This window comes from Corvus hawaiiensis, chromosome 1 (genome assembly GCF_020740725.1).
Source record: "Corvus hawaiiensis isolate bCorHaw1 chromosome 1, bCorHaw1.pri.cur, whole genome shotgun sequence".
NCBI lineage: Eukaryota > Metazoa > Chordata > Aves > Passeriformes > Corvidae > Corvus > Corvus hawaiiensis.
Genome location: NC_063213.1, coordinates 55,307,391 through 55,325,553, shown reverse-complemented (window position 1 = coordinate 55,325,553; position 18,163 = coordinate 55,307,391). Strand labels below are relative to the sequence as shown.

General features: G+C 42.0%; 1 protein-coding gene across 7 annotated transcripts in view; it reads left to right on the top strand.

Moving 5' to 3' along the window:
• Positions 1–18,163, top strand: part of DYNC1I1 (dynein cytoplasmic 1 intermediate chain 1) — a 187,492-nt gene that overhangs the window by 160,919 nt on the left and 8,410 nt on the right. For all 7 annotated transcript variants that reach the window (XM_048305144.1, XM_048305156.1, XM_048305142.1 and 4 more), the window contains 2 exons: positions 1,789–1,929; positions 8,155–8,280. In XM_048305144.1, the coding sequence (XP_048161101.1) occupies positions 1,789–1,929; positions 8,155–8,280 (267 nt within the window). The remainder of the gene's footprint in view (positions 1–1,788; positions 1,930–8,154; positions 8,281–18,163) is intronic.

Sequence of the window (18,163 nt, the reverse complement as noted above, 5' to 3'; positions counted from 1 at the left end):
CTATTCAAAAGTCTGGTCTTCATTTGGCCCTAAACCCTGCAAAAGCTTTAGCACAGGCATGTAGGTAACTCCAGTGATAATATGCTAAGCAGACACATACTTGTGTTTGGAGAACAAGACCTTCTTCAGGTACAAAAATATTTTTATAATTTTTTCCTTTTCTTTTGCAAAACTCCAGCCTGGGAAAAGAAATTAAAATCTTGCATAAATTTGAGATTATAAAGTCAAGCTCTAATTTAATTTCATTGTTACACAAAATGTTTGCTAGTCTTAGAAAATGGACAAAAACCATTTGGCCGGTTACGAAAATTTGAGACCTGATCCTGTAATCAAAGCATCTTTCATTAATTCAAGCAGAGGAAAACCCAGCCTCTGGAATAAATCCCTGTGTGTTTTCAATGTGTTTTCAAAAGACAAAGTCAGGTAATTAAATCTCTGAATACTTTCTGTAATTTTTTGTGATACCTGTGATGGCCAGAAATGTTTCAGAATTGTTTACAATACAGTGCTGCAACAGCAATGTACCACATCAATATTCAGAGACATGGCAGCATAGAGATGGACACATACTTGTCCTATGTACTGACCCTGCAGTGCTTCCAGCCCCAGCATCCACCCAAGCACCATGGGGTGCAAGAGGACCAAACCCAAAACTAGCCAGGACCCATCTATAAATAGATATCAAACCAACTGCTTTATTGGTTTAATAATATACGAAAGGAAAGCTATATAATAATTGCAATTAGTCACTCCACTTTTCGGAAAAATAATGCATGGCTATACATTGAGGCACTCCGGACAATGTTTCCTTTGTAAAATGCGCGAGGGTGCATTCCAGAGGGATCTGACCGAGATGTTCTAGGGGTGCGCCTCGGACACGCACAGGGTCCGCTCCGTGGTGCCGCATTTCCCGGGGGCGGGGGGACCGCGGGCGCCCGTCCCGCCGGGCCGCGCTCGCCAGGGAGGCGGCAGGGAGCGGCAGGAGGAGGGAGGCAGTGAGGGGGACCCTCGCAGAAGTCCCATTGTTTAGATTTCTGTCACAAGCCATGCGAATACTTAATTTCTTTCATCTCTGGAGTTTTCATTATCATTCAAATTTCATTTTCCATTAATTGATCGGGGATTAGCGAAGCCATTATGCAAAAATTAAAGACAAGCCAGATGCGATGAATAATTCATGAGGGACAATTACACTTTATTCCTGGTGTACTTCCTAACTTCCCTCCGACTCCCCGCCTGCTGCAGATAACAGCCTTCCCTCCCTCCCCGGCTCCCTCCCCTCCGGAGCGCGCCGGGCGCGGGGATCCCGCGGCGCGCAGGGCTCGTGCGCTGCCGCCGCCCGCCGCTAGGTGGCAGGCGCCGCCCGCGGTGCGCGGGGGGCCGCGGAGGCGCCGCGCTGCTCCCGCCGCTCTCACGATCCTTATCGGAGCCTCCGCCAGCGCGCCCGGCTCGGGCGGGAGCGGCGGTCCGTGCCCGCTGCCTGCCGCACCGCCTCCCGCACCGCCTCCCGCACCCCCTCCCGCCGCCGGGGTGCCGGCCCGGAGCGGGAGCGGCCGCTCCCCCCGCCCCGTCATCCGCGCGTCCCACACCCCTCACACCGGGCATCTCATTTATCCCACCGGACAGTTGTTGCCCCATTAAAGCGCAGTCCCGCCCTTTGTGGAGGACCTTTCATCTGGGGAAGTTTTATGACACTTTGTAAATGTGCAAAGTTTTTAATTAGACTCGCCAGACAGCCCCAGGCAGCACTAGCGCCACGAAGTCTTCATGCCGCTCTCTGCTTTACAGCACAACAAGCCGCTCTACTCCTTTGAAGACAATGCCGACTATGTCTACGATGTCATGTGGTCGCCAGTGCATCCCGCGCTCTTCGCCTGCGTGGACGGGATGGGGCGCCTGGATCTGTGGAACCTGAATAACGACACCGAGGTGAGGCGGCTCGGCGGCGGTGGGAAGGCGCGGGCGGGCGGCGGGGCGCCGGGCGAGACCTTAACCCTGTGAGGGCCGGCACTGCCGGGCACCCCTCGCCATCCTTCCGTCGGGGCTCCGCGGGGCGCCGCGCTCTCTCGGGGCGGGGGCAGCCCGGCGTCGGCCGCCGCCTGCGCCCCGGGGCGCGGCGGGGAGGGGAGGGTAAGGGAGGGCAGGTCCCTCTGCCGGGGGCGCCCGCCCGCCCCCCTCCCTCCCTCCCCCGCCCGCCGTCCCTCGTTCCCTCTCGCCCGCCTCCCTTGCTCCCTCCCCTGCGGCGGGGCTGCTGCGCTCGGTACCTGTCAGGGGCGGGAGGGCCGACTCCGGCACCCCCGGCAGAAAGCCAACGCAATTAAATGCCGCGGTGCCGGCTCGGGGAGGAGGCTCCTTCCTCCTCTGTTATTTTAAGGTGCACTTTTAAACCGCGCCCGTTCTGCAGGTTTTTCTTATCCCCCCCACCCCGTTTCTGGCGCACAACGCTCCAAGCGCCAGGTTTGCGATGCCGGCCCTCACCCAGGGGGTCACACCTTGGCAGCCCGGCCACGCCGCCACTGACTGCCAGCGGGGACCGAGGCTCGTGTTGGACTGCGAGACTTCCTTTCCCTCTGTATTTATTATTCTCTGAGCCAAATTCTCTGGGGATTGTAACTTGGAAGCCCTGTGCCAGTGCCTGCGGCGTGTCAGAAACCAAGCGTGTACCCCTGCATCCTGCCTTTGAGTTGCTTGGTACCCCGCTTCAGTCTTTTAAAGCACAGGGCATCTCTCTCACATGTTATTTGGGACTTTACACCCTCTCCTTTTCTTGTCTTTAAACTTTGCTGTGGAACTTAAAGGCACAAATGCAATTAATAAATATTGAGTTTTCTTTTCACTGCTATTAACTAAATAGTGGGGACCATTGGAAAGGAAAGGTCTCGCCTTTGAATTTCACTGGTGAGAAAGGATTAATCAGAGCACTTTTAGCAGAGATTGAGACTGATAAACCGGTGTTTTTTAAAAAGCATCTTTCTAAATGTGCGAAACCCCATTTTTTTTCCTCCTATTATTTCAAAATTTTAGAAACGCCAGACACTTAAATTGATAGTTTTTTTCTGGATTTGAGTTTCACCCAAAAATGATTTTCAGCAAACCTGTCATCACCTGAGGTCAATCTTAGATGGCCAGTAATCAGTTTTCTGCATGAAAGTTGAAGTCTTTTTCCACACACAAAGTCTTGCATGTTTTTCCTTAATGCAATTTAACATTAAGAACAAACAGACTGTAAGAAAACAAAAGTTCACATATTAGCTGGCACATTTCTTTTTTATATCCAAAAAAGAGACTATTGGAAGAGCAAGAGGCACTATTATCCTCCATACACGTTATTTTAATTTTTTTTTAAATTTAAGAGTAGTTGGATCATTAATATACCTTTCACATAAACGTGCTATGCATTTCAGTCAGAGTAAAATACGGGCACAGTTTATGGCTTCCAGTGAGTGGTGCTTGCCATAAATAAGCATGGACAGGTAAGAGGAACCAGCACCGGGCACTGCACTGTCAAGGGGAGCAGTGAGGCCTTTTGAAGTGCTTTGAGCAGGAAGCAGTGCAGCCTTTTTAATTAGAGCACATACAGCTGGAGGATATACAGGAGGAGTCTCCTAAGAATTTATTTTGGGAAGGGAGGGACATATCCTTCAGGTATTCTCATAATGCAGGCTTAAACACAGAGCATAAACCCCAGCATTTTGAGAAGAAAAAAAAACCCCTTTCCCCCCAAATACCATGGCTGAAATCCTGCTCTACTTGAAATCAACTGATGTTTTGCCATTTTACTCAAGGAGGCCATAATTTCTTTCCAAAAAATTAGTATGGACTGCTTGATCCCATTCCCATCAATAATAAGGCTGTACGTAGCAAACCGCTGTGTGTTTTCAGTGTGTTTACATATAAATATATAGAAACATCAGAAAAAAGAATTAATTTCAAGCTTCATCCTGCTTTTATTCTGCATGCAAGGCCACCCCCTGATTTCACAAATTATTTCCGTTCTGAGAGGTCAAAATCAGCTCTCATGTAAGGATCAGACTGGAATTATTTCCATGGAATCCAAGCTTTTTATTTTTATGAGAATCAAATTTGGATCTCTGGACACAGAAATATCATTTGGTTTTTTTACTGAGCACTGATGAAACAAATTTAAAAATCTTTATAAATGGTAAACGGTCAGATTCTGAATGGATGTGAAGTTTTGTTATGCAGGAGAAGCAACAAAAGTATCTCTGAAAGAGAGAACTGCAAACAGTTTTAAGCATCGTAACTGAAAGTGATCGTTGTTTGCTTTTACCCTCTATCTGGTAGGTCGTAATTAGCTAATAATTTTCAAGATTTCTGTAATTGATTATGCCATTTAAGTCTACACAGCTATTTGGTAAGAAAAACTCCTTGTCAGCACTTCTGCCTTTGTAATAAGATCTTGAAACACCTATTTTTTAGATCATTACTACTTTGAGATGTCAGATATGTGATGTCAAAGTATTTGTGAAGACAGTAGAAAATGACAGGTCTATTACTGTGTTTAACTACTAGCCTTGATAAAAATCTCTGTGTAAGAACGAGATGTGATTGTTATTAATGAGTCCTGGCTTTGTTTAATTTGGGGAATAAGCCGCGTTAATATTTAGGTATTATTTTGAAATCAATTAAGAAAACACCTGGGTTTAGTTACAATATGCTACCTTCAAATTTTTGAATTGCAACAGAGTTTCCGCTAGCGTTACTCTCTGTATTTATTGAAAACGTTTTTCCTGAGACCTAGATGCTTTCTGATCAAAATAACATAGATCATTGGACTGTACCAAGGATTTAATTGGTGTAATAATTATTTTCAAAATCTCATTGGAAAGTTGCAAGACTATTGGGGTACTTCATGTTTATTTCTGCATATCAGAAATTATTTTTGTAAGAGCAGGGAAAATTATCATGTTTTATTTTATATCTGGTAAAGTAGTGTAAAAAATATTTAAAAGAAAAAATCCTTACCCACTCCATCATTCTTTGCAAACTGAATATTATTTTTATGGATCAGTGTAGTGAGGTTTGCTTCAGGATAGCAAATGCTGATTTCTTACCTATGTGTCCGTAACATTTATTTTTTGATCAAGATTGTAGAAGATCTGTAGGTGATTGATGAGTCTTATTTATGTATGAACTGATACGAAACTGATTTACAAAGTCACTTATTTCTTCCTTGTTATATTCCATTGAGATGTTTCTTGGGTTTATTGCATGCTGTACCTTAGCTTTTAAAGTGTGAGGATAGTTTCTATTTCTAGAAACAGGTAACAGATGTATTTGCAAGCAGGTTTTGACACTACATAGGCAATAAAAATAATAATAAAAAGCTATATTCTTATCACGCAGGTTTTTCTGACTGCATCTTTCTTAATCTGTTATCTGATAAAATTTCATTTCAAAATTGTTTAAAATCTGACAGGCACAAACTTCGTAGAATTTATAAAGTATTTCAAATGTGATTTTAAAAACATCATGCTACTATTACAAATAAATTCTTATCTTGAAATCTAAAATAGGCATGTGTAATTTAAACTATCACAACTGAGAGCAGACAAATCTATTTTAAGATACTATGGTTTGACTATATTTCTCTGCATATCACTGGAGAAAAGGCTTTTTCTTTAGATTTTTAAAGACTGTTTCATTATTGCTTTTTGTATTGTTAGATAGCTTTGTGGATTAGTAACAGAATTTTTCAAAACCATCAGGTTTTGAAAAAAAGTATGGGTTGTGTTTTGTGTCTGCGGCATTTGTGCTGCTTATTTTTATGTGGAACACTGAAAAAATGCTGTATTAACAACAACAAAAAATAAACCCCAAAAAACAAAAACCTAAACCAAATCCCAGCTCTAGAGTTACGTATTTCAGCCTCCTGAAAGATTTCTGTGAAAGTTCAATGTCCTAAATATACACTGTATATTTGTACATGAAACACATTTCTTTGATCTGCAGTTTTCTGAGAAACATAGCTGGGTTAGCGGCTTAGTCCTGTAAAATGTGGCATTTAGCTCTTTCAAAAAACCCATTTCCAAATGTTAGGAAATTAATTTTGGCTGGATTTTTTTTTTTTTTTCCAGAAATCCGTGATCACAGCAGTAAAACTTGTTTGTTTTCTACTGTGATTTTTATCATGGATCGGTGACTCCATGTCAGCTTAAGGCCATTGACTCTTGCTCAGGTAGCAGACTTGGGACAAGGAGTTAGTGCATGCCAGTTTTTTTGGGTGGTACTGCCTTGGACAGGACTAGGCCTTGCACAATGGGGAGATGAGTCCAGTAGTTATTTGCATTTGAATGACTTCCTAGAGGGGGGGAGGATGGTATGTGCTTTCTGATTGGTATCCAGCATTATTTCTACATCATTCTGCAAACAAAATCCTCTTGCATTTCTCATGTGGGGCTGAGGACACTACCGTGAAGCCGTTTGCCGAGGTGATGCTTTAGCTGTGGCAGAACCGTTGTGCTTGAGGTGCCAGCTGGTTTTGCAGCCTGGTGTCAGGGTTGGTGAGGGGGAGCAGGGAGCCTCCAGGGGCAGAGTCAAGGGAAGCAGCCCTGCTCCCCAGTCCTTGTCCAGCTGCTGGCGTGGCAGTGCACACGCTGCGGCTGTAACGAGAGTCTCAGCAAGTCTGCAAAGGTTTGGCTTCCTGCTGTCACTCATCTAGTGTGACACAATGAAGGCAATAGGGCTGAGGAGGAGACTGGCATGGGAGCTGTACAATGTTCGTTTTTAAATTATTTTTCTCCAGAATCTTTAGACCTGTCTCACAACAAAAGTATAAAGCTACAGTCAGAGAACCGAGATGAAGTCAGCAAAATACTGCTTTTGTTAATCTTGCCAGTTTGTCGATGTTCAGACCAGGCTTTAATATGACTTCAAGCTGCTTTCTTCCTACTTCGGCTGCACTGTGCTGCCAATGAGGACAGAAGGAGTACCTGTCACTCCTCCCAGGGTAGCCTGGACTCCGGTTCTTGTCCAGCTACCTTGTTTTACCTGGACTGCTCTCCATTCTATGCCCATTTATAGATCCTGGGACACTCCCTTGTCATCTCACAGTGTGACTGAAACCATTTCCCACTGGATGGATCTGGTGGAGGAAGTTGTTTTAGCAGCTATCCTATCCCATTTACCTTGACCTAAAAAATGCTGAAACTAAAAAGCCTTGTTTGGAAGACTGCTATGCCAAGCTACAGGCTCCTTGCTCAGGCAGGTTCTCTCCTATTAAAGGCAGCTGGGGTGGAGCATTAGTAGGCTTGCAGGTTACTGTCATTTGTCATATGAGGTGACCTAAATCAACTGAGTGATCCACCTAACTGGGACAAACACCCACGCAGTTCCTTCCTCCTGCAGCATCTTTTGATGCCCTCATTCTAGCATAGATTACAAATACTTCTCTTAAGATCATGTTCATTGCTTTATTCATCCCACGCATTAATCAGAATCCTTATGTATTCTTGTGGATCACCTGTTAAGTTGGTTGACTTGGGGCAGGGAGGTGGGTTAGGAATTGGACAGCATCCAGGTGTATTTAAAGCAGAAGTAATGTCCTGGGGATGTAAAAGAGAATTGTGGGAATATATTGTAGGAGTTCCAAAATGTTAGCTCAGCTGTTCTCACTTCTACCATGTCCTCACTCTAAAGTGATTAGCTCAGGACTTTTCTGATATAATACTTAAGTTTCAACCTCTGCATCTAGCCACAGAGGTGAATATGGATTCAAAGGGTGTGTCAGCATGAATACCAGGATGCGTTTGCTGACCGTCAGGTTATCTGGGCCTGAGTCAGAGCCAGGGCAGGACTGAAGCCAAATCCTACTCTCAGTTGGTTCTTGGTCATGTTTGTGACTTTTGAGAAAAAAGCAGATGCAGTTTTGCATGTTTCCAGGGCTAAGGGGGAAAAAATGGTTTCATTTACAGCCCTTTACTGTTCATTCCAAGCAATCTCTTACTCTTTTTAGCACATCTGATCAAAGAAACAATGAACCCTTTCGGTTTTTTTTCTCCCCCCCCAATGAGAGTTGTTTGTTTCTTCCAAAAATGCCAAGGGACTTTGACTCATCTGGGCCATTCAAAACTGACCCCTGGGTTTCTAGGCAGTGTGATTTTATTGTCCTTCCTGTTCCTATTGTTTCAACAGGTTCCCACAGCCAGTGTCACCATAGAAGGAGCGTCTGCCCTCAACCGTGTCCGCTGGGCCCAGGCTGGGAAGGAGGTAGCAGTTGGTGATTCAGAAGGCCGCATATGGGTCTATGATGTTGGAGAGGTATCTTCTTTTGGGATTCTTCTGTGGTTTGTTTGTTTTGTTGGGATTTTTTGTTTTGTTTTGTTTTTAAGCTCAACTCTGGAGACTGCCACATCCAAGTTTAAGAAAGAAATCTGTCTTATTCTTTCAGTGGAGTCCTCATTGAATTTCGGTTGCCAACAGTGTGTTAGTCATAAGGCTACCTTGCAAAAGAGTTAACTTGTTAAAGTCTCATGAGAGAAGTCTCTTTTAAAAGTTTCCAGTGTTTTTCAAACTGTTTTTTATAATGGTTCTGTGGGTACGGTTGGAAAAAGTTAAAAGAATATAAAGAGAAAAAACTGAGGTGCAAAAAGAGCCAGTGCTGTTCTAAAGCTGGTCCTAAAGGGTACACATTTTATACTCCAGCACCTCTTCTTTCATGACTGGCTTATTGCTGTAAATTTTTGTCAGCATGACATGTAGAGAATGCATCTGTTCTTTTGATACTGCTTCATACGTCTGAATACATGCAAAAGTATTAACAGGAGGAAATGAGAGGTGTCATTTTGAAGGATGGTAGGTACATGCGTGATAGACTATAGCAGGATGCATATTCTGTGTCTAAAGCTGCTCTCAATTCACCCTGCTACATCTTGTAACAAGCATCTAAACTGCAGTGTGTTTGGCAGTGATGAATCTAACTCTTTGTTGATGAATGCGGTATAAAGTGTTCCATCAGCATTACAATCCCTTGGAACATTTAAGGGTGAATCTCTGAGCAATCAGCCTTTATGTAGAGAATTTGTTTTCCATCATTATCTGTGATAGGATACTGAGATACCCATCTCTACACAGTGGGGAAACATTATAGAATGCATACAGAATTATCTGTAACTCTCATAAAGTGATTTTATGGCCCATAGCAAAATTGCTTGTGCATGACTCATATTTTTGGATTTCATTCACTTGTGCAGGAGTTGCTTTTCCTCACAAATGTTTGCTGAAACTTCTTGCCATATTGTTAGCATAATCTCTAAATTGTCTCAGGTTACTGTGCTCAGATTTCCACTGTGACACTGGCAGGTCAGCTGTTTTTATTTATTTTTCATTTTTGTATGACTGTTCTGTCTTTCAAGTGATACGACAGGCTGTGGAAATGTCTTTGATGACAGCACTGACTGATCTTGTCTGGGAGTCTAGACGGGCTGTAGAAAAGTCTCTTTTTGCATATCATACACCAAATCATTCATAGGACTATTTACTCTTGCAAGCTCACCCAGAAGAAAATAGTGTTCTATGCAGAAGTAGCAATATTGACGTTTTTGACCTTTCCTCTGTATAATAAGACGTCATCTTGCAAAATGAGTCATAGTGATACACTCAAATAAGAAAGAAAGAGAGGCTTCTACTACTTGAAAAAGAAAACAGAGTCGTTCAACAGTATGGATTTGTGTGAGTCCCATTCAGTGTTACATAAGGGGTTCTGCTTCAGGGATGTTGTGTGCCCTGCCCATGCAGAGCCTCAGTGTCTCCAGCTCAGTTCCATATGTGCTTAAGTAAACCGATGGATGTCCATCCACATGGCTACTGACAGACCACTGCCAACCCTCCTCCTCTTCTGTAATGAATGAAGGAGCTCATTAATTTGTTGCCTGGTTCATTCCGGCTGTATCAGTCTCTGCAGTAATTCCTGTATGAAATTTAGGAGAGGTCATCTGGGCTGCAACACTGCTAGGGCTGCTGTGTTATTAATGCCTTTTTTCTGGTTTAAAAGAGAAGGGTGCTCATATGTTCTCTAGGCCAACTGTTCTCGCTGTAAAGCCTCAAGGGAGATGCAGAAATACTTTGCAGATCAAGAGCCTGGAACCAAGGGCATGTACGGTGAGTAGCAGCCTCTTGGGTCGTTAACCCTGAGGGCCAGTCTATAAAGAGTCTGTAAAGAGCTCATCTCTGATGAGAGATCCCGTCCTTAGCTGTCCTCAGGTGTGACGCAGAGGGGATTCACAGTGCACATGCACTTTTGGAAGTGTCTGGTACAGAAATACGGCAGCCTTTAGGGATTGTGCTTTACTTCACTGTGCAGGCACTGGTCAGTTTTTTGGCTCAGCTGGGGTCCTCCTTTGACTATCCTTTTTGTAGGGGTTTGATTCTGGGATCTGATGGGGTTGGTCTAACAGTTTAAAAGGGGAAGTTCTCCTGGCAGCCATCTCTAGCCACATCCCTTACTGCCCAGCTTTTGTGCAGGTAGCAGTGCTTGTCATCATTCACGTCGTGCAGAGGGAGTTAGGTCAGCAGAGATTTATTTATTTATTTGTTTGTTTGTTTGTTTTCTTTGGGCTGTTTTTCTCCATGAACTGACTGATGTGGGAGTAGATGAGCAAGCAAGCATGTGCCTCAGGTTGAGGGGCTGGGAGCTGGGCTGTACAGCACCCAGCAGCAGCTAACTGTGGTATTTGACCCAGCAGTGTTGCAAATCCTGACACTGAGCTGTGACAGGTGACCTTTCAGCAACAGCACTCTTCTCACCTCCTACAACATCAGCTCCTGAAAAGGCCTCATCACTGGAAGAACTCATTTCTGCCTCGCTGATAACTCAGTAGCATCCACTTGTTTGAAGGTGCATCTCCCTGATTTGGGAAGATGGTTGTGATTACTTGCATTAGAAAGTCATCAGGCCATTTTAAAAAGACCCTAAATACACTCACCAAAACCATTAATGCTCCTCTTATACTGCACCCTTTCAAAAACCTTTGTTTTCCTGTGACTGTTCCAAATGTCACATTAGATCAGCTGTAAACTCATAAAGCACTGGTTCCATCAGAAGAAAAAAAATACTGTATTTGTATTTTAATACACCATGATATCTTTAAATTTCACCTTACTAGGTAAACGTTTTTCCTTACCTGTTTCTTAGACAGCATTGACTCTGTGAATTTTGATCAGAGCAGAAAACATCAGGCTGTCAACCATTAAGGAAAAAATTAAGTGCTAGGAATTTTACTTTGATAGATTCATCACGGTTTTAAGGAACTGTCTTAGAGAGCAGTGAAGTTTACTGCTGCTATTAACCCATATGGTATAAAAAGAAAACAATATGACCTAAGGGAAAAGCATAAGACATAAGGTCTAATCTTGCATCCTTTGTGAAGGTAAGGAGTGTGGGATCAGGGCTGTTTTCGCTCATGTAAGAATTTAGGATTTGGCCCATGTTAATGTTATCCAGTCATGGTCTTTATGACACAAGAAATGTCAGACACATGAAGAACATGGCAGGGTCCATGACCAGGGAGTTAAAAATAATGGTGACACTTTCAATTAGGCTATATAGTGTTATCTCCTTTGACTGTGTACTTTTAGTTGTTTGATTTTGGCATCGCATCTGAAAATAACTGAACACATTTATTTTCACAGTGAGGGGTCTATTTTCTCCTCTATGCGTGTGCTTTATGCCCATTAGCATTAATGGGAGTTACACACACACTTCCAGCGGAGAGGAGACTTAAACAGCCCATATAGATGTGCCCTTGTGGATCAGTAAGCACTGATTTAAAGAGTGTGAAGTACAAAATGAAATAAAAACCCAAACATGCAAAAATTGATTGTTTCAGTGTGATGGGATCTTAAACCCATATAACTTAACTAGTATATATAAATACATTGTACAAAGTCATTGTAAATACACTTTAGTCTCCATAAGATCTAAATATTCAAACTTTTGCTGGCATAATAGTTGTGATATTATTATTGTGATAGTTTGTGTAATATATTTTAGCTTCTGTGGCCTTACGGCTTATTTGCTGGGCAGCAAGTTTTCTGTGTGGTAGAAGTTGATTTTAACAGAACATGGACTGCTGCCTATAGATTTATTCACGTGTTCAGATGATTGATAGTTAGACCTAACTGCATGTCTGTTCTGCAGATATATTTTCTAAAAAGCTTGCTCCCATTGTGCACGCTTCAGTGATGTTACACAGTGCCTGCTGTCATAAATATTGCCTAACAACCATGTTTGTTGCTTACCTGGCTTATTGCAAATGCTCTTTGCACCTTTGGTTGTAAAAGAAGCAGCTTCTCATCCACCTTCTATTATTTCTTTTTCTTTTTTTTTTCTGGTTTACCTCTTCCAGGTCATATTCTGCTTGCACTGTGAGTACATAGATTGAAACCGTAAGTCAATGACTCATTATTTGATTCTAATAAAATATAAAGTAAGTTTGCAGCATAGGATCACAGAGTTTGAAACTAATCACAAGGAGAGTAATGCAGTACATTATTTTGTTAAAGTGGTTACAGGAAAAACTATTGCATCTGTTAGGTGGTCTTTCAGGCAGTTGGTTCTAGTCATGCTTTTAAAAGGCAACTAGTATGACAGGTGGACTGGAGAGGAGTGAGAAAATGTCCTTCTCTAGACCATCCAGGAAGGCTGGCTCTGCCAAGAAAGCAGTTACCTGGGATTCTTTGTACAGTTATTACCTCTGTCCTCGTTTCCGTGCAGTGAAATCAGAATCATATGGATGTTTGTGTGACTCTCTTAGGTTTTAGAGTTAATACTGCCTTAAGTCTTTTTAGGGCTGCTGTGTTAGGTTGTTTGTGTACTTCCCCATTTGCTCCATGATAGGTGTTAATCCCATATCTCATTTTCAAGTACATGACCAGTGAGGGAGGAGCTGGTAACTGCCCTGAAGTTTGTGGATGAAGTGTACAGTAAGGATATCCCGCTGGTGCCTATAAAATAATTTCCTTTGATTTCAGCAGCCTTTAACAGCTGCTCTGAGATTCTTAGGGTTCTAGACAGAAACAAATGTATATTTGTGACCAGCTCTCACATTTCAGCACGACTACTGAGTCACTTGTTTTTCTGGCTAGAGTGGGGAAGGATTTGTACTTTGTACTCCTGTCTTGTGATGCGCGTGTTTCACTATAGATTTTGTACAGAAAATACATATCCAAGCATCTCTTTCATGCAGTTAAAAACTGCTGTAGTCCAGCGAGAGAAATATGAAGCTAGATTTTGTGTCATGTAGTTATCCAGGTAGATTTTTCCAGTAGGTTTGCTTTTGCTATCATAAAGCTTCTGTAGAGCATATATTGAGTTAGGAAATGTTTTTGCCACAAAAGCAGAGTTGAGACTCGCCATAAAACATTTGATTTTAAAATCTGTGTTGAGTTACAAGTATTCTTGGAACACAGATAAATGCTCACGCACATATCATGAAGGCAGATTCGAGCAATAATAAGGGGTTGTGCGTACAACCAAGTTTTATTCAAAAACATTCAAAGATTAAGTAAGACACAATAGTTACAAGAACATACACAATCCAGGTATAAAGGATAATTAAATTTCACCATTGATATTTCTGCTAGGTAGGCTGGAACCCTGGCCTCAGAGAATTTTAAAAACATGTTTTAACAAAGCAGAATCTCTTATGAGTTGTTGGAAAATGCAAAGAACTAAGGTTTTGATTTGTTTCTTCTTTTTCCCCAGTTTTCTAATGTTCAATCTTGAAAGACTTTTAAAACTGGAAGCATTTAGAGATGACAAAAAAAAACCCCCAGGAACTTCAGCTTTTTACTTGAATAATATCTGAAATATTGAGCAGCACAAGCTCCTCGTTCCTCATCATTTCAATTTTGACTGATATAGTCAGTATTCACAAAGGGATTTTTGAAGTAGGTTAAATAAGAACTCCCTAATGAAAAAAATGCACTAGTTTGAAATCAGTCAATTTCATTACTGTGTTTTATGAAGGCCATTACCCATTGCTGATTACTAGGGTGATAAAATCTTGAAGCTTTGGTAGCCTCCATAGGGGGTGAGCTGATCTAAGTAGAGCAAAGTCCAGTCATTATCACCCTAAATACTTGTGTTTCTCATTACAATATTCATTACTTTAGGTTACTGTGAACGCTTTGAGGTCTTTATATAAGCACTGGTTTATTCCTCTGTAGAAAAACAGTGTTATATTGATAAGTTAAAACCAAGTGTTTATATACTTCTACATTTTAAAATGAAGCTTAGCTACATCCATACATAGAAATGCATAAGTTTATACCTCTGAGTATAAATTTCCCTATACACACCTATTGATGGCTGTTTGCCTGTCAGTGAGGTTGTATTAGTTTGATAAGAAATAGAAAGCGATATGAGTTACCTTGTTCTTTCAGTCTGTTTGGGTACTTAAAGAAGCTGGAATGAAGGCTTGTGTTCCTAATAACAATCTTTATTAGGGAAGTGCTTTTCAAGAGGGAAAACTGAGCCGTGATCTAATTAATCTGAGTTACCTAAGGCTGGTTGCTGAGGATTGGAACTCTTTATCTCCAGTGCCAGCCTGGGGCCTTGAACTTCTCTTTCTCTGCCACCTCTTGCATATCATGTGGCATCACTGGCTCTCTGCCCTTCTCAGTCTCCCTCATCATGGGCTTTGGACTTACAAAGCAGCTTCATAAAACTGATGTTTAAAAGATCAAAACTTTGCTAATGCTCTTTGCACCTTTGTGAAAGAAGCAGCTTCTCATCCACCTTCTATTATTTTTTTTCCCCGTTTATCTCTTCCAGGTCATATTCTGCTTGCACTGTGAGTGCAAAATCACTTACTCTTTTGTTTAAAAAATATTTTATTTTAAAAAGGAACTCTTGAAACATGTCAGGGAAGGATGTGGATCTGGGTTATGCGGAGAGGAGAGTAGCCTGTAGAAAGGGACAGAAGAACTCGGTTTGATTAGGCCAGGGAAGCGTGAGCCTGGTGACAATACCGATGTTTCATGTTCCTGCAGAGATAGGAGTGCTTGGGGCCAGAGGAGGAGAGCTAGTGGAGCTGAGGACACGCTGCCACCAGCGCATGTGGCTGCAAGCTGGCCGTGTATTCAGAAATTTGAGTCAGAAATTAGAAGAATATTTTTAACTTCCAGAAGGCTGAAGTCCCAGAGTGGGTAGAGACAGTGGGACAAACATCCTCTCAAAGTAGAGCCTGTCAGCAGGATTTTGTGATGTGTTTGTGCGTGATGCAGAAGTGGGTCACATCTGCTGTATAGGGTCACTTTCCTGCCCATGCCCGGATATTTGCTTGTTCTTGGCAACAACAGTTTCTTCTGTTTCTCTCTCCAGATAAATGGACATGAAATTCCACTTTCATTTTACTATCTGAATGTTACTTGTTAAAATTAAAGAAGGAAGTACCAGATTTTTAATGAAAGTACCTTTTTTCTCATTTGTTGTTGATTAGACAGTGAAATTAAATCGGTATTAGTGAAAACAGACAGAAAGAGTGGGAGGTTTTAAATGGTCATCCTAAAAATTCAGTTGATTCTTCATTCTTAGCTTCCATGTGCTTATGATGAAATAGTTCAGCAGTTCTCCAGAGACAGCTTACTAGCTGTCTCCCCAGAGAATTTAACAGGGTAAAAAGACATGAGTTTCCAATATGACACAAATACCTTTTAGAAGAATTATTCAACTCCTCATCATATGAAATAAAAACCTTAAGAAACCCAGTCAACCAACCGACAAAACTTTGGCCCTAGTCCTTTTTATTCATTTGCACACTACTTTTAAAGCTGACTTATGTTTCCTTTTCCTTTGCAAAGGCCCAGATCCTCCCCCTGCAGAGAGGATCAGAGAGAACAAGCCACATGTGACAGGAGTTAATCATGTAGCTTAATGCATTATTGGAAGGCACTCAGATAACGGAGTGATGAGAGCGGCAGAAGAGAATCTGTAAGAGATCATTCCCTTTCTGCACAGTGCAGCCTGCAGGAGGGGGAGAAGGGAGAGCTGTGTGTGACAGTCTTCCTGCTGGTATTTTCCTGCTGAGCTGGGAAGCCTTGTAAAGGGCAAGAGGAAAAGAGCAAAGGGAAGTCCAGATCAGACATACCACTCTGTCCACATGGGCACTGCTGGGGGCTTCACTACAAGCTCCTCCTCAGTTACTGCTTCTCCTGAAAACTTGTCAAGAGGCTTAGTGGAAAAGATAATCTGGGTCCAGGCTTTCTATGATACTTGTAGCTGAGACAGTGGTCTCAGCTTTAGCTGGTCTGCCCCCATCCTAACCCTGTATTGTGGAACACTGTGGCAGAGCACAGCTGTAGTCAATGCATGTTAATAGTGTCACAGAGTATGTATTTTAATTATCTAGTTAGTCTGTAGGGTGACATTTTCTCTGAAACTTTTTACCCCCTTTCTGATGTAAAAAGAAGTGTTACTGAAAAATGTCCATAGCTTTAAGTAACAGAGAGTATGGAAAAGGAAAATTGCCAAGTACAAAATTTAGTTTAAGCTCAGTTTGTGTGCAGCAATTTGTAAATTTCATAGAAATCCGTGACTTATTGTGGTGTTAAAACACTTCTGAAACAAGAGCTGCTTTGTATAATTAATTTTTTTCAGGGGGCTTCTGTGGTTTGAACCTGTCACATCCAGTAGCAGTTTTCATTTTGAGAATCCTTAACTATGTTTTCTATCTTTATGGTTTGCAAAAGGGTCTGTATTTTGAACATGAAAAAATACTTAATTCATGACTTGGAAACTAACAGTTAAACCTAAAATATCAACTGAGGATAACTCTGGGCCTTAATACATCCTATTTTGCAGCTAAAATTCTATATTCTGTGTTTAATTTAAATGTGAAATGTATACTCCAGTGCCTAAAGTGATGGAAGAATCTATGTCTGAAATGAAAAAAAAAAAGAAAAACTACAAAATAAAACCCGCTGCTGTTTCATGATGGATGAGCTCTTGCAGATAATGGGATGTGTACACAATCTCAGAGAAGGCAGCAACTCTCCTGCAAACTAAAATCTTTGAGCAGTTTATAAGCTGCTTATGGTGCGAGTCCATTTGCCAACTGAGAGCCAGAAAGCTGTGGCAGAAGTCCTTTACAGTTCTTGTCCTGCCAGGTTTCCATGGCATGGACACGGCCAGCTTGGTTTGGATGGGAAGCAAGCTGAGCAGAATATGATTTATTTCTTCCCTGAGGCAACAGTCCTTCCCACAGCTGAACTTCCAGGGAGGCACCTTTGCCAGCATAGCTACCCTACAAGCTGAAGCTCTGGTATTTCAAGTGAGAGCGATGGGCCCATTCTTCCAATCAATGTAGTTGTCAGTAAAAAAAAATAGTAGGTATTGGAAAAAACAGGTTGAGGGTGCCTTACCTTCTAGTTTAGTTCATTTGGTATTTTTAGGCTTCCTTGTGTAATAATGACAGCTGATAACATAATTTGGTAGAGGAGGAATCCTGATCCCTTAGCTCTAAATGTTATATGTCCTGAAACACGTTAAAAATTCCCGGAAGTTTCAATTATTTTGAGAAATGACAACTGGAACAGGACTGAGATCCCCATGGGAGGTGAATGGCAGGCAGCATGCCTCACTGTTTTTCTCAACCCACATGTAAACTGATGGCATTACAGAAGAAGTGGAATGGCAGGAACTGCAAGAACTTTATTGCTTAGGGCACCACCTCTGTTGAAGCAAAATTGTGAGCTTTCCTCAAGCATGGCAGATGCTCTTTCTGCTGATTAATTGCATTAAATCTCTTCTGTTTCCAAGGACTTACAGACCAATAGTCTCTGCCATTGAAAGTATCCCTCGAGAGAGATGCATAGGAGAGGCTCCTCCCAATATGACTGGTGAAAGCACTTCAGTGGGCTTAAGAACAAGCTGTAAGCTTATAGTCAACCTTAGCATTTTAAAAATAAGAGGTGATTTAAGGAAATACAAGTTATTGAAATTTCAGTTTGCAGTCAACTCTTTCAGGATGACTGATGATTACTCGATGTTTTATCCTCTGTAGTCAATGTCAAGTGCAGCACTTGATACGTTAGTTGAGGGAGGCATTATCTGTTTGATAGCTTGGACATCATTCTTTCTGGTTAATTCAGGAGAGCCTGAGCCAACTCTGGTATTAGAGGTGGAACTGTAGCATTATCTACA